The sequence below is a fragment of the Pyricularia grisea genome (assembly GCF_004355905.1).
Source record: "Pyricularia grisea strain NI907 chromosome V map unlocalized Pyricularia_grisea_NI907_Scaffold_6, whole genome shotgun sequence".
Lineage (NCBI taxonomy): Eukaryota > Fungi > Ascomycota > Sordariomycetes > Magnaporthales > Pyriculariaceae > Pyricularia > Pyricularia grisea.
In genome coordinates, this window is record NW_022156719.1 from 2,028,518 (window position 1) to 2,041,065 (window position 12,548).

The following is a 12,548-nucleotide window of genomic DNA, read 5'->3' on the forward strand; positions in this document are numbered from 1 at the left end:
TGTAGACTTTTATTGAACCTATAGGTGTGTCGATGTTGGGTCAACAGACAGACACACTTCAAGGAGGAGTTGGAGGTAATCTCCAAGCCAGGGTTAGGGGCTTTGCATTGTTGGTTCACGTGTAGACCAGTAAGTATTGCATGCCACCTCAGATCGACTCATATCAGTCAGGTAAAGCGCAAGCATTGCAATTGAAAACGACAAAAGGAAGAAGGAAAGAAGACAAGCATCAACCGTCGTCTATCGTTGGAAGAACCTACAGCCAATTGCGAGTCATCACTCATTGAATTTACAGCTAGCTTACAACTGCAATATTTGTGCTGAAAAATGTCGCAAATGATATCTGAATTGCTATAAGCTAAAAGGGAATTCGTTACAACGATTTTACTAGCGCTAATTTTAGTGTAGATAGAGCCATCCAATACTGGATATGAACAAAGACGACTGCATCAACAACTAAACCTTGAGGGCATCAAAATAAGCGAGGAAGTGCTTCATGAAAATATTTCAAGTATGCCAAAGCCCCAGCTTCAGCTTTTCCTCTGCCATTGTTTTTTTTCTTGAGCACACAACACCAAAGCACACGCAACGCGCACCGAAACAGTACTGTGCCTTCATGAGATAATATATAATATCTGTGACAACAAAGGGGGAAAAAAATAGACTAAACAGCAAGAAATGCTAAAGCATGATACGCTGGGGAATTGTGGGGGAATGTAGGACAGTTGGAACAATGGATATAGAGATGGTGGAATCTATAGGCTGGAAGTGTTTTAAACCAGTTGATATCAGAGATAAGGATCGAGGGTGTGTGTGTGTAAGCCCCTCCTTCATGGGAAGGGCCGTAAAATGAAAATTGTTCTGCCGTTGGCGCAAGGTAGGACAAGAAAAGAATAAAAAGTATCAATAATAGGGGATATTTTTCCACCTCCCAATCCGACAAAGACTCCAACACTCCTTATATTGCCCTCCCACAAGAATAATACAACGGACCGGATGACCAAGACCGTGTGGAAGACAGCTTGCCGAGAACTAACACTAGTGCATGTACACGCTTAATATTGTCTGGGGCAAGTATGTCTGTCGTGAAGCCAAAAAGACGCTGGTGTAACAATGCCAACTTAGGAGAGCACAAAGGAAAAGAAGTTTTTTTTTTTTTTTTTTTTTTCACGGAATTAGATCCACTCGCTGCCCTTGTCGGACCTCGGGGGTGGACTCTGCCTGGTTGAGGGCTTGCGTGGCGGCGGGCCTCTTCTGCTATCACTCCTCTTGCTGGCAGTGCTCCTTGAGCTGGCGGTGCTCCTCTGGCTCGCGCTTCGCTGCGTCGACTGGCTGTTAAATCTCGAGAGCGGCGGGGAGGTGAAGCCAACACCACGCGGGCTGACCAACTTGGGCGAAGGTCCGGCGGGACTGTAAACCGTTGGGCTCAGGGTCTCGAGCTGCTTGGTCTCGATCTCGCGCATTGAATCAACAGTGCTTACGGCAGGCACCATAGCCTTGGCTGGTAGCAAAATATCCGTCGGCTCGGCGGGCTTGCTGTTGTCGAGGGAGACTTCGTAGACATCCTCATCGTCGGCCGTAATGGTAATAGCTTGAGCCAAGGGGCTCGGTTTCGGCATATGCCTTTGCTGCTGCGGAGCTAAACCCTGTTGCTGGATCGATCTGCCCGAGTCCCCGGTCTGGTCGACCATGGGGATTATCGCGGTGCAGGAATCCCTTCCCGGCCCTTGCCCTCTAATGTCCTCCACGTTTGAAAGTCGCAGTCCAAGTTGCACGGTGAGGTGAGAAGCAATGGAGGAGTCTCGCCTGTGGCGACTAGAGAAGTTCTTCATCGATGGTGGCGGTTTCAGTGTCGAGAAATCGAAGCGGTGGGGCTTGACCGCAGTAGAGTTGTTGTTGTTGTTGTTGGTAACGGGCGCATTAGGCGAGTAAGTAGTCGCGGGAAGCAGAGGCGCGTTACTGGATCTCGAGGATAGCGGTCGCATCGCTGATAAAATAGAAGACGCCTTGAAACGTCGTGATGTTCGGGTAGCGTACGATGGTTCGGGTGGTTTCGGGAAGTCGTCATCGTTCGAGGGTATCGGGTCCGCGTATGTCTGGTTAGAGCGCATGTTTCCAGCCTCCTCGTCCTTTTTATAGTAGCTTATCATGCTCGCCTCACTATCCATACGACGTAGTCCATTGGGCGAAGTGATGCCAGAGTCGTCCTGGTCATCATCCGATCCCTGAACATGGATCGAGTTCTTGAACCTCTCGCGTCCAGTATCCTCCTTTTCGCTCAATTTGGAGCCAATCGCGGACAAGGGGTTAGACCTGAGGAACAAGTAAAGGCCTCCAGTCATAAGACCTGAAACCTCTGTAACAACCGAAGCGACCATCGACAGCGTAAGCGGTAGTCCGGAAAAGCTAGTCGAGCGCTGGTCCTCAAAGGCCAGTTGCTGGAAGAAAGGGATAACAAGAGCCTGAAGATTATGTTAGCATGCGACCCCTGTCCCGCATCGAGAATAAAACGCCACTTACGTTGGAGATGATGGCCAGGGTCAGGTAAAAGACCATCCTAGATGCACCCATGCGCTCAGTGGCATCAATACCCGAGTTTCGGCTCAGTCGCATAAAGGTGGTTACGGTGGCACCGAAGAGGATGACCGTGATCACCAGCAGGATGATGAAAATAGCCAGCGAGTAGCGAGACACAAACCAAAACAAAGACGCAAAACAAAAGTCGGGAGTCCCGGCGACAATGGTCACGATGAAGGCACCCAGCGTCAAAAGACTGATGAGAGTCAAACATATGCTCACAGCCCACGGCCCCCGCTTCGGGAACGGTTGGCTTCTGACGCCGCGCAACATGACCTCCAGCCCAAAGACCAACTGGATCAAGGGCACAAGAAGCAAAGCTATAATGAACCGTTAGTGGATTGTCAGACTGCAAAGTGCTCAAGATTGGTATAAACTTACCGGGTAGCATGGACTGGGCGATCTGGGTACATCCTGCTGTGAAGATATTCTCGAGACCACTGGATTGGGCCACTGCGAATATGATGCCTTGAACGGTAATTCCCAAGGACAGAAAGAGAGGATAGACATCTGCCCCAGCCACAAAGTTGAGTCCATCGCGCCTATAAACCACAGCGTCAGCATGCCGTCAAAATCCGCCTGGCCATGGTAGCTGCCGCAGCCTACCTTATTGAATAACCCCTGGTCCTCTTCTCCCGTGAGTAGCTCTCCCATAAAATACCCAAAACCGTCGCAAAGGCCGCAACCGTGTTAAAGACGGCCAAGGTTATCGTCGAGGTTCGTATCGATTTGGCTGATGCGAATCGGAGTTCCTGGATCAACATCTGAGTGCTCGTCCTACTTCTCGTAGAGTTGTTGTAGTCCGTGCTGTTTGTCCTAATCAAGTCATCGGCCACCTGCCTGGCCAAAAGCCAGGCAGCGCCAGACTTGTCCATGGTGTAGATTCCCTCGCCGTAGGAGGACGACATGCGGCGAGGGTTGTCAAAAAAATCGAATAACAATTTAGGGAAAAAATGGTATACGATAGAAAAGAATGTAAAGGCAAACGGCGTCAAGCCAGCCGCGGGATTCGGTCGGAAAGGCCAGCTTCGTGGTCGTTCGTTCGTCAAGTCATCTGGTCAAACCGCCCTGCCCGCAGAAAAAAAAAAAAAAAAAAAAAAAAAAAAAAAAGGATCCACGATTACCGTCCGGCGATGTGGGATGGGGAAGGGAAGAGAAAAAAGGATGGAAACGATGGTAGGCGCAGCGTAGACAAAGTGGCGAAAGCAAGTGTAAGAGGCGAGGAACCTCGTGGGTGGAGATTGGATGCCCAGGACAGCCCGGTGGTCCTTGTCCTTCAACGGGGTGCACGAGCCGGCAGGTCCATGACCCAGTGACAGAGAATGCCAATCTTTGACGGGCGGGCAATCCGCCAGGGGTCTGATGTCCAGGAACAGTTCTGAGGGTGTATAGCGATACCATGTAGAGTGCGCAGGGGTCTTGGCGAATGCTTCCAAAGAAAGCACTCAACAGGGCTCGACAAGGCGGAAAGACTGGTACGATAATCCTTGTCATCCAGTCCCGCTCCAGGACCGGTACGTATATACATAGGTATAGAAGCAAAGCAACGGGGATGACTGAGGAAAAGAAAAACAGGATGATCCCCACATGCCCGGCGTTGGACCGGACCAAGTCCTGAGCTGGTTAATTAATAACAGGTTCTTGACGACGAGTCGTTCCTGAATATAGACAAAAGACCAACATCCATGAAAATGATAGGTTCTTTTTATTAGGCAGCCGACACTTTAATTTGATAATGGTGTTGTTCACCCCGCCTCTTACATCCCGCATCGTCTAGGTAGACTATACTAGACTTAACTTGAGCTAGACTTTGAGTAGCTAGCGGGGGCAAGCACCAGTCGGAATCAACTGCTACCCTCCATGTCTACCTTATACAGTACCTAGGCACACATACGTCACTCAGACAGAGAGACGTATTGCGACTGTGTGGATGAATGAATTCGAGTCACCAACAATGTACGTTTGTAACAAAACAAAGTAACATCGAAGTAGCCGAAGCAGTAACACGAGCTCCTCAGGTCGTCAGGGAAAAGAAGTTGAAAGGGACAAACAATGTGTTGCGTACTGGCAGTACCCAGTCGATTCCCTCACCTCAACCGTCAGGCCAAGTGGGATTGTGGACATGGAAAGGCTTCGAGCCGGCGTCAGGGCAGTCGGGCATAATGGTGGCGGTGGGGATCTTGATGCAATTTTGTAACGCGCCTGGGTTTCGCAGCAGGGACTGACCCATGTCAAAAAGGGGTTGAGTACTTGAGGTTCTGTTTGGCAGCGGGCGCCGGCCGACTCTTTTTGAGCCCCAATGCTTCGCTAAGCCTAATGTAGATTAGTGTCATCTGGGGAGCCCTGTCAAATTTTGCAAAAGTCCTACTATGTGCTAGCAAAAAGAGATTCGGTTAAGCACGTATCCCTGTCAAAAAGAGCTTACCCCTTGTCGCACATCAAACCTTTCTTTTCCTCCGTCATGCCTGCCATCACACCCCTGGTCTCAGCTGGGCTTGACTCGATTAACGACCACAGACAGGCAAGCGAACGGGCAGCAGGGCAGCTACATCTGACCTGTCGTGATTGCTTTCAGATAAAAAAAGAAAAACCATGTTGGCGAAGGATTTAGGACGATCTGTTACCAGCCAGAAGCAATCGGCACCGTGCTGTCACCTCGGGAGCCCGCTCTCGTTACCAAAACTGTTTGCTGTTGACGTTTGATAAGCGCACGTCGACATTTAGGTCGCTTCGAGATTTAGCGGCATCGATCATCATCATTCATCATCAACGGCACCCACCGCTGTACCTCAGCTCGCCTCCAAAACTCACCGAGTACTACGTAAGCGAGCAATGACGCATCAAATGACACGGATTCACTGTAATGGCCTAAAGAACTGTAAGGCAGACGGAAAAACTAAGCACGCACACGCAGCTTTGCTTTTGTATCTTCCTTGGCCAACTTGTCCTAGGCATCACCAACCATGGCAACAAATACGTACATTCTCCATTCAGTATGCCGAGAATAGCAAAAGCTCTTTGTCCCAAACATGATTCTAAAGATACGATGCACATCAATCAGATTTGTCCCAGCAAAATCCTAGAGATAGGCCTAGAACAAAGAAAATGTTTCCCATGCTAAGCCTCGCTACCGCACACTCTACCCCATAGAATAGGCTCTACTCGCTCGCTTACTACCTGCTCTCTGCACTGGAGATCAGCCCGATTGGGGGCGATTTGCACCTTTGGGAGTGTCGCTTGTATCAGGGTTATCACTCTTTTTTTTTTCTAGGTCAACCCCGGTAAGCCAGGTCTAGTACGAAGTCTTGAGAGTATCTTCCCTGTCTGGGCAGCTCGTTATCATGCCGTTTTTGGAAAGGTTTCAGGAAACGCCCATATCCCGGGCTCCTCGACAACCGTGATACGATAGCTGTTCTACCATATGCCTACAAACTACGTAAGCTGGTTCAAAGCTGTGTGCTTCTTTTCGACTGGAGCAAACCACCCCAGAAGGTTCTCCGCCTCGCAAAAGCCCAAAATATCTTGGCAGGGGAGCGTGATAGGCTTGGTTATGACCGACCGACCCTTTTTTGGAGATTCAAAAGAAACGTTTTCTTAGCCTGCGACTCTCCTCGCCACTGCACCATCTCCAGAAGAAATTCATCTCGGCACAGCTACTTGACATTTCATATGAATATAGTGGTTGTCTTGCTTGTCTCCGCGGTAATAAGCAATATCATGGAACCGCTTACTTCTCTCAGGCACTTTCCGAAGCGGCGGTATGGGAAGACCCTCGTCAACAGTTAGTGTGTCGCCTTGTCTCGCCCTCCCCAACCCTTGCAAGGCTGCCCTTGTCCTGCCCCGCGTGAACTCATGGATCGTTCATGCCTGCTTCATCTCTTCGCTTGATCAATCCGATCTTCAACCTTTCAAATGGTTTTGTTTTCTGTTTTTTTGCTCTGAGGTAAAGGCCATAAATAGTATGAATGACACTTGGCTTGATAAAGCATAAATAGTATAGAAATGCAATAATCACTTCAGATTAATGAACTCTCTAGGATGAGAATCAAGGAAAAGACCCAGAGTGCTTGACGACATGCACATGCACATGATCACCGATGCATCCGGTGCTAGTCAGAGAATGTGGGAATTGGTGCCGTTGGCAATCATCTGAGGGACCGGGTGGCGACCACTGTGATTTTTACCCAAAGGTGAGGGATCAATGGCTTTTTTTTTTCCTGCACTGCCATCCGTTTCGGGGGCGCTGCATACATCATCTCATACCTGCAGAGTAGCAATATATTCGCAATGTTCAGGTACCTGACTCCAAGCCACTCTAGTAATGAAAATTAGATAGTGCAGGCAGATTCATGGGATGACAGCAGACCGGAGATAATAACTACCCATATAAAAGAAAAAAAAAGCCACAAAAGACAACCCGCAATCAAGGTGAAACAACCGGCTGATGCCGAGTATGGAAACATGATTAAGGAGCCACGCAAGCCACGGTGAAGTCTAGGCCTCAACCCTCACGTGATGCAAAGAAAGTTTGAAAAAAGAAGAAAAGAAAATAAGAAAAAACCAGAAACAATACAAACATCCTGTCACCCCCGCCTTGGCCCGGCGCCCCTTTTCAAGGAAAGCTTGGCTGGCATTGGTTCCTCTAAGGTATCAAGTTTGGATGGAATGAAGCGGGGAGGAGAGGGGGAAAGGATTGAACCCTCCCTCTCTCTTTGTGGCGCAAGCCAACTTTTTGTCCTTTCGCGCCCACAACTTTGTTTGTTTTTAGTTGCGAGGAAAGTGGAAACGGGCCTCCTATGCTTGTAAAGGGGCGTTCTCGAGTTCGTCTCCTCCCGAGCTTCGCATATATTGCCCTTTATCGCCAGAACCCAGAAAGGTTTGTCGCCACATGAGAGGAGAAAAAAAAAAAAATAACCGAAGGGTTGTTAAGTGTTCGGTAATCAAAGTACTATATTAATTGGGAAAACAAAAAACAATTGAGCCGCATCCAAGAATTTGCATTCAATCTCTGGTATACGAGTAAAACAGGGGTGACGATGGAGGGACAAAAGGAGGCAGCAAAAGGAGACTGTCAAGCCATGTCCGCTGTGCCACATATCTGGCGCAGTCTCGAGTCGCGCCACTGTTGGCTCCCTTGAGGGCTGCTGTCGAAATTCCTTGGTACGTGCCGCGACACCCAAATCAACGACACAAAAAAGGGGGAGAGACGTGACTGAATGCACAGGGCTGAGTAAGGAACAGGCGCACGTCGACCATGCGCTTCAGGTATATGGATGGATGAGTAGGATTCCAAGATGCGCGACTTTTTTTTTTTTTGCTGCGGAGCACCCAAATGCTGGCCTATTGACCTATGGAACTTGCTGAGTTGCTTTCTAACTATTTCCATACCCTCAGGTATGCGCTAGTAAGAGGAAGAAACTGCAGGGGGCAAAAAAAAAAACCGCACAAGCAAGCTCCCTTTTGGCTGGTGTCCTGAGGAGGCATATGGCCGTCTACTTGGCTTGGCAAAAAGTCCGGTCTCAGACGCCCATGTCGAACATAAAACAGATTTTGTTTGTATTAGTTATGATTCCGGCGGACTGTTCCCATATCGAATCTAGATGCAGTAAGACCAAAGCATGGTTGAGTCCCTCAAGCCGTCCTCCATGCTTACTTCTGCTTCTTTTTGACCTGTCCAGCCGCAGCCCGAACAGAAAATGCATCGAAGATGTCTTTGCTGCCGACATAGATAGAGTAGATCGGGATAAATACCCAGAGCCTATCCGAGCGCAATTATTAGTATGGAAAGCCTCCGGTGGCACGACTTGTCCCGGATGCGGGGAGGTTTGTACTAACATGTTGAAAAAGACAAGGTAAAACCAGAGATCTGTAGGTTAACTAGGTTAGCTTTGGGTTCAATACGCCAATGCTGCGAAAATAGTGTGAAAAAAATGCTACAGTCAGGCTTGCAGCGGAGTGCTTCCAGTGCCATCTTACATATGAAGTTACTGCCGTCGAGGTTTATATTGCTAGTCAGCCACTCTGGGCAAAAGGTCATAAATCCTAAAACCCCGTGTCAGCACTTCAATCTTTGGGTAAAATGGCGCAGACATGCTTGCTTGCGCCATCGTCTTCATATGAGCAGCGTCCGACTTACCTCCGTAGATCTCTGCAGTTGCCAGCATGATCATGGTGATGTTGTGACGGGGATTCTTCTTAGCAATATCGTAGCACACCCAAACTGCCATTGGGCCGACCACAAAGACGGTAAGGAGTTCAAGGCTGATGACAGTCTAGCGCAAGTGCGGACAGATCCGTAAGGTTAGTGCCAATGCTTGATATCCGTCTGTTGAATTAGTGAATCGTGGGCCGGCGGGCGCATACCAAGTCAGCTCCAGCCCACCGCTTATCCGCCTTGGCGTAGACCATCCAGAGGTCTGCCCAAAAGCCCTTGCCAGCCTGAGAACCATAGATTCGGTTTGAGGTTCCGAGGAAGCTCTCCGGTGTGGGGTAAAACTTGGCCACTTCCTTCACAGTGAGGTCGGACACCGGCAGCCAGCTGAAAAAGCAGTGGTAGAGAAAACTACCTTCGAGCGCGAAGTGAATCAACGCGTCGAACATATGCCATATGAACAGGAACCGAAGAGATCCAGGCGTTGTTGGTGACAGAGCCTTGAGAGATGTGCCGTAAGCAATCGAAAGTATCACCACCACAGCCGCAAGACTTTGCAAAGTCGTTACGTCGAACAAATCAGGTGGAAGTCCACCAGTTGAGGTGGAAGACTCCATCTTGTTATTTGGGTTGATGACTGTGATCTACGATGAGTTGTAGACAGAGGTACCAGTCGAATAGAAGTTTCCCCGTTTGCGTGACGGTTGAGTAGAAGTCAACGAAAAGTGAAAAGTAAAGCTTTTGGTTTGATGATGATCAATGATCTACTGGCGAACTCTGACCCGCTGGTGATTTCGCTTCTCCAACGGAAGGTCCGTGCATCAAGGGAAATTTTAAAAAGTAGACTGGAGATCTGCAGGGCCCTGGCTGCAGGTGGGGTTGGGTTACATGTATCTCGAGATGTTAAATTCGATCTCAATCAGAACCATCTCACCTACCCTGGATTGATCACACAACCAAAGCCACCCATTCTACTCTACTACGTTACCCAATTAGGTAATTAGGTACCTTACTGATCTGGTGATATGCCTACCGATGGCTTGGTGAAAGAGGTGAGATTCCTGTACTGTTGCTCTATTTCGGCATGCAGGGGCGGTGCATACATTACCGGTGCCTTGGCGCCGCCGGTTAAATCTCGACTTCAATGCCCTTCTGCCTTCCGGCTCCCATTCATTCACATATTCTCGGTGGCAGTGATAGAGTCTCAACTGATAAAAATCAGAAGTCCTATATTTGGTGGCGAAGACATGTAGATCTGGTAGGTAAGCAGCTGGGTTATCGTGATTCCTGCCCACAATCAAACAATTAAATAGGATTAATATGACAAGTTCCAAAAGGATTGGCGACTCGTCAAGGAGCAACCTCAAAACCTTGAAGGTATTTACGGTTTCCCGTATATTATAGATTGGAGTAATGTTACAGCCCAACAGTACAGAGGGGCCTTACCGTGGATTCGGGTTTGAATTTTAAACAAAAGCCTTTTTTGTGATCCTAAAAGTAAGAAATGCAATCAGGTGCAAAATTAAGCTCGAACATATTGATTATATCAGGATTAACGGTAAAAAGTCTCATTTATCTTAATCAGGGCGATGTATGTCGCGAGCCTTTGGAATGTGTCAAATATAAATGTGGCTCAAAATACCGTACCTCAAAACCGGAAAGCAGGTTTATTTACGACTCCATAGTTCAACATGCAATCGCCATTACCATTGCAAACTCAAACTGTGACGGCGGTGGGAACGAAGTCCGACTTTTGGGTTAAGACCCCGATTACACCGGAAAGGCATAAGAAATTCCGAAAAGTCCGGCTTTTCCATCATCGGCCCTTTTGGAGCCAAGGGCTTTGCCGAAGTCGACGACGAACCATAGTTTTCTCGGTGGTTGTTAAAGCTCCTCTGAAGCAAATTATCGCTGATATTGCCCGACCAGCTATTTTCATTGCCACTAAGCCGGAAAATTTTAGTCAGTGAAAGTTATAGCAATTTGTAGTGACCAAGCCTAGCTGGCCGAGCCTTGTATCAGTGTGTGAACAAGCATGTATTGGAGGGTGTCACTCGCATACAAAGTCCCCAATACACACTCAGCCTTACGAACCAGAGAGAGGTAGTTTGTACGAAAGATATGTTTAGTCAGGAACCCGGAATAACTGATCAAGCCCATGTGATAAGCCTTATTTTCTCTGCAAGTGGCGAGTTCAAGACGAGCCTCAGAAATTGATGTCCTGTCTCTTTGATGCGTCCATGCGGGAATGTTATCTTGGCATACCAATCCGTCAGGCACATTCTGATGGTGATATTCTAGAACTTACGGCCCAATGGCAACTCGCCAAGATCAATAGGTGAGCTACAGTCGTGAAGTCGCCAAAGTATATGTACGTGAAACGGCTGTTCTGACAGGATCTGTGCAAATGATCGCAGAAACGAGGTGACATGGTGGAAGTTTGGACATGTCTTCTCCCTCAGCCTATCTTCTCCAACGTGCCATATTCATCCAAGTGTTATGGGGCGAAGCTGTTACTGCTGTAAAACCGAGATGGCTTCATCGTCGTACTTTGGTCACTATCATATCCATGTATGCAACTATTAAAGGCGCCAAGCTGCAAGTGCGCGTGTTATTAGCTTATTGGGCATTGGCTTGAGTTAGCATAGAAGTCATTAGGTTAGTTCGGTTTGTGCCAGCATTCAACATTTACGCAATAGACTGGAAATTAGATGAGTGTCTAAAGTTAGGTGAGCACCCAAAGAGCAAACTAGACTCGGTCGGCAAACAATTCGTCACCGATGGTCAATCCTTAGGTAAATAGACCTGTCGTGATTATATCCCTACCTTGGGCATCCTGTGCTTGTTGGCCACGCGGATTGCCCCTTAACAACACGTATGGTCCACCACCTTATGCTGTACATATTGATTTCGTCTTCTCCGAAGCCACGCGTCCCGCACGTCTGCTGGCACTCTACATTTGATGAGTGCAACGTTTTTTTTTTTTTTTTTTTTTTTTTTTTTTTCGCGTTGTAATCTTCCATAGGAAATTGGGGAATGCGGCGGCAAACAACAACGCGTCCTCGTCCAATAGGGCAATAAGCCGGACAAGCTTTCGCCTCTGGTGGCAGACAGATGCACCGCGCGGGACCCTGCTGCAGTGGCTGATGAATACCACCGAGGTTCAAAGCCAAGCCCCCATCGTGTGATACACCATAGCCGGGGTTTCCAAGGCATTCAACGACCCTAGGACGATCTCCCGCATTTGACGTTTTCGACGTTCGGGGTATTGACGGATGGCTTGCCTTTGTTCTTCCGGGGTAGCCCCAAGGGTCGCTCAAGGGTCACCCAAAGGTGCAGGTCATTGGCAGGGAAAATGGCCACCTGAGCACCTGTATGCAGCACCAACCACGTATGCTTATTGATAAGTACGCGATCGAGATTTGTCTTGTGTTGTGGAGCATCTGCGACGTGTGTAGTTTGCCATGATAAAGCATGTGCAATGTTTGGACTCCAGTTGAACAATCGCATTTCATTCGAAACCTTGTGACGTATACGGACCCTTCTCCGGTTCTCCTAGCAGAGAAATAACGCAGAGCTGAGGCAGGCTTAGCAGGCAAGCCATCTCAGTTACGGAACCGCACGAGTAGCTTGTCTTGGTTGTCTTGCTGATGTTTTGGAAGCGGATTGTGGTTAGGGATAGTTATGCCAGGGATCGCCGATTCCACGTTTTCTCAAAGCACCGCCTGACCTACCGTTTCCGAACTGGCTATGTCCCGCATGTCTTATTCGTCACACAAAAGATGGCGTTGCTGTGCAGCAGCCAGCAATGTGCAGTGGC

At 48.5% G+C, this 12,548-nt stretch overlaps 4 protein-coding genes across 4 annotated transcripts; all 4 read right to left on the reverse strand.

Moving 5' to 3' along the window:
• Window positions 1-1,175: 1,175 nt before the first annotated feature.
• Window positions 1,176-3,485, reverse strand: PgNI_08568 (uncharacterized protein; the record flags this gene model as incomplete). Its single annotated transcript, XM_031128564.1, has 4 exons — window positions 1,176-2,462; window positions 2,521-2,897; window positions 2,959-3,119; window positions 3,184-3,485. 4 exons carry the CDS (start codon window positions 3,483-3,485, stop codon window positions 1,176-1,178), a joined length of 2,127 nt encoding a protein of 708 aa, XP_030979245.1.
• A 1,184-nt stretch (window positions 3,486-4,669) lies between these two features.
• PgNI_08569 (uncharacterized protein) lies at window positions 4,670-5,040 on the reverse strand (the record flags this gene model as incomplete). Its single annotated transcript, XM_031128565.1, has 2 exons — window positions 4,670-4,890; window positions 5,022-5,040. The coding sequence occupies 2 exons, from the start codon at window positions 5,038-5,040 to the stop codon at window positions 4,670-4,672; spliced, it is 240 nt and encodes a 79-aa protein (XP_030979246.1).
• Window positions 5,041-7,871: 2,831 nt separating this feature from the next.
• PgNI_08570 (uncharacterized protein) lies at window positions 7,872-9,511 on the reverse strand. The gene is made up of 5 exons (XM_031128566.1): window positions 8,941-9,511; window positions 8,714-8,849; window positions 8,554-8,619; window positions 8,413-8,443; window positions 7,872-8,335 (listed from the first exon to the last, which is right to left on the reverse strand). The coding sequence occupies exons 1-5, from the start codon at window positions 9,343-9,345 to the stop codon at window positions 8,227-8,229; spliced, it is 747 nt and encodes a 248-aa protein (XP_030978706.1). The 5' UTR covers window positions 9,346-9,511; the 3' UTR covers window positions 7,872-8,226.
• Window positions 9,512-11,953: 2,442 nt separating this feature from the next.
• Window positions 11,954-12,332, reverse strand: PgNI_08571 (uncharacterized protein; the record flags this gene model as incomplete). The annotated part of the gene is made up of 2 exons (XM_031128567.1): window positions 11,954-12,171; window positions 12,269-12,332. The coding sequence occupies 2 exons, from the start codon at window positions 12,330-12,332 to the stop codon at window positions 11,954-11,956; spliced, it is 282 nt and encodes a 93-aa protein (XP_030979329.1).
• Window positions 12,333-12,548: the final 216 nt, after the last annotated feature.

What these genes read in the sequence shown, in the direction of transcription:
- PgNI_08570 (XM_031128566.1), bottom strand. Translation starts at nt 9,345, where the DNA reads ATGGAGTCTTCCACCTCAACTGGTGGACTTCCACCTGATTTGTTCGAC. An exon ending in GGTGGGCTGGAGCTGACTTG is followed by an intron (nt 8,850 to 8,940) that starts GTATGCGCCCGC and finishes CACTTGCGCTAG; the next exon opens with ACTGTCATCAGCCTTGAACT. An exon ending in CGACGGCAGTAACTTCATAT is followed by an intron (nt 8,444 to 8,553) that starts GTAAGATGGCAC and finishes GTTAACCTACAG; the next exon opens with ATCTCTGGTTTTACCTTGTC.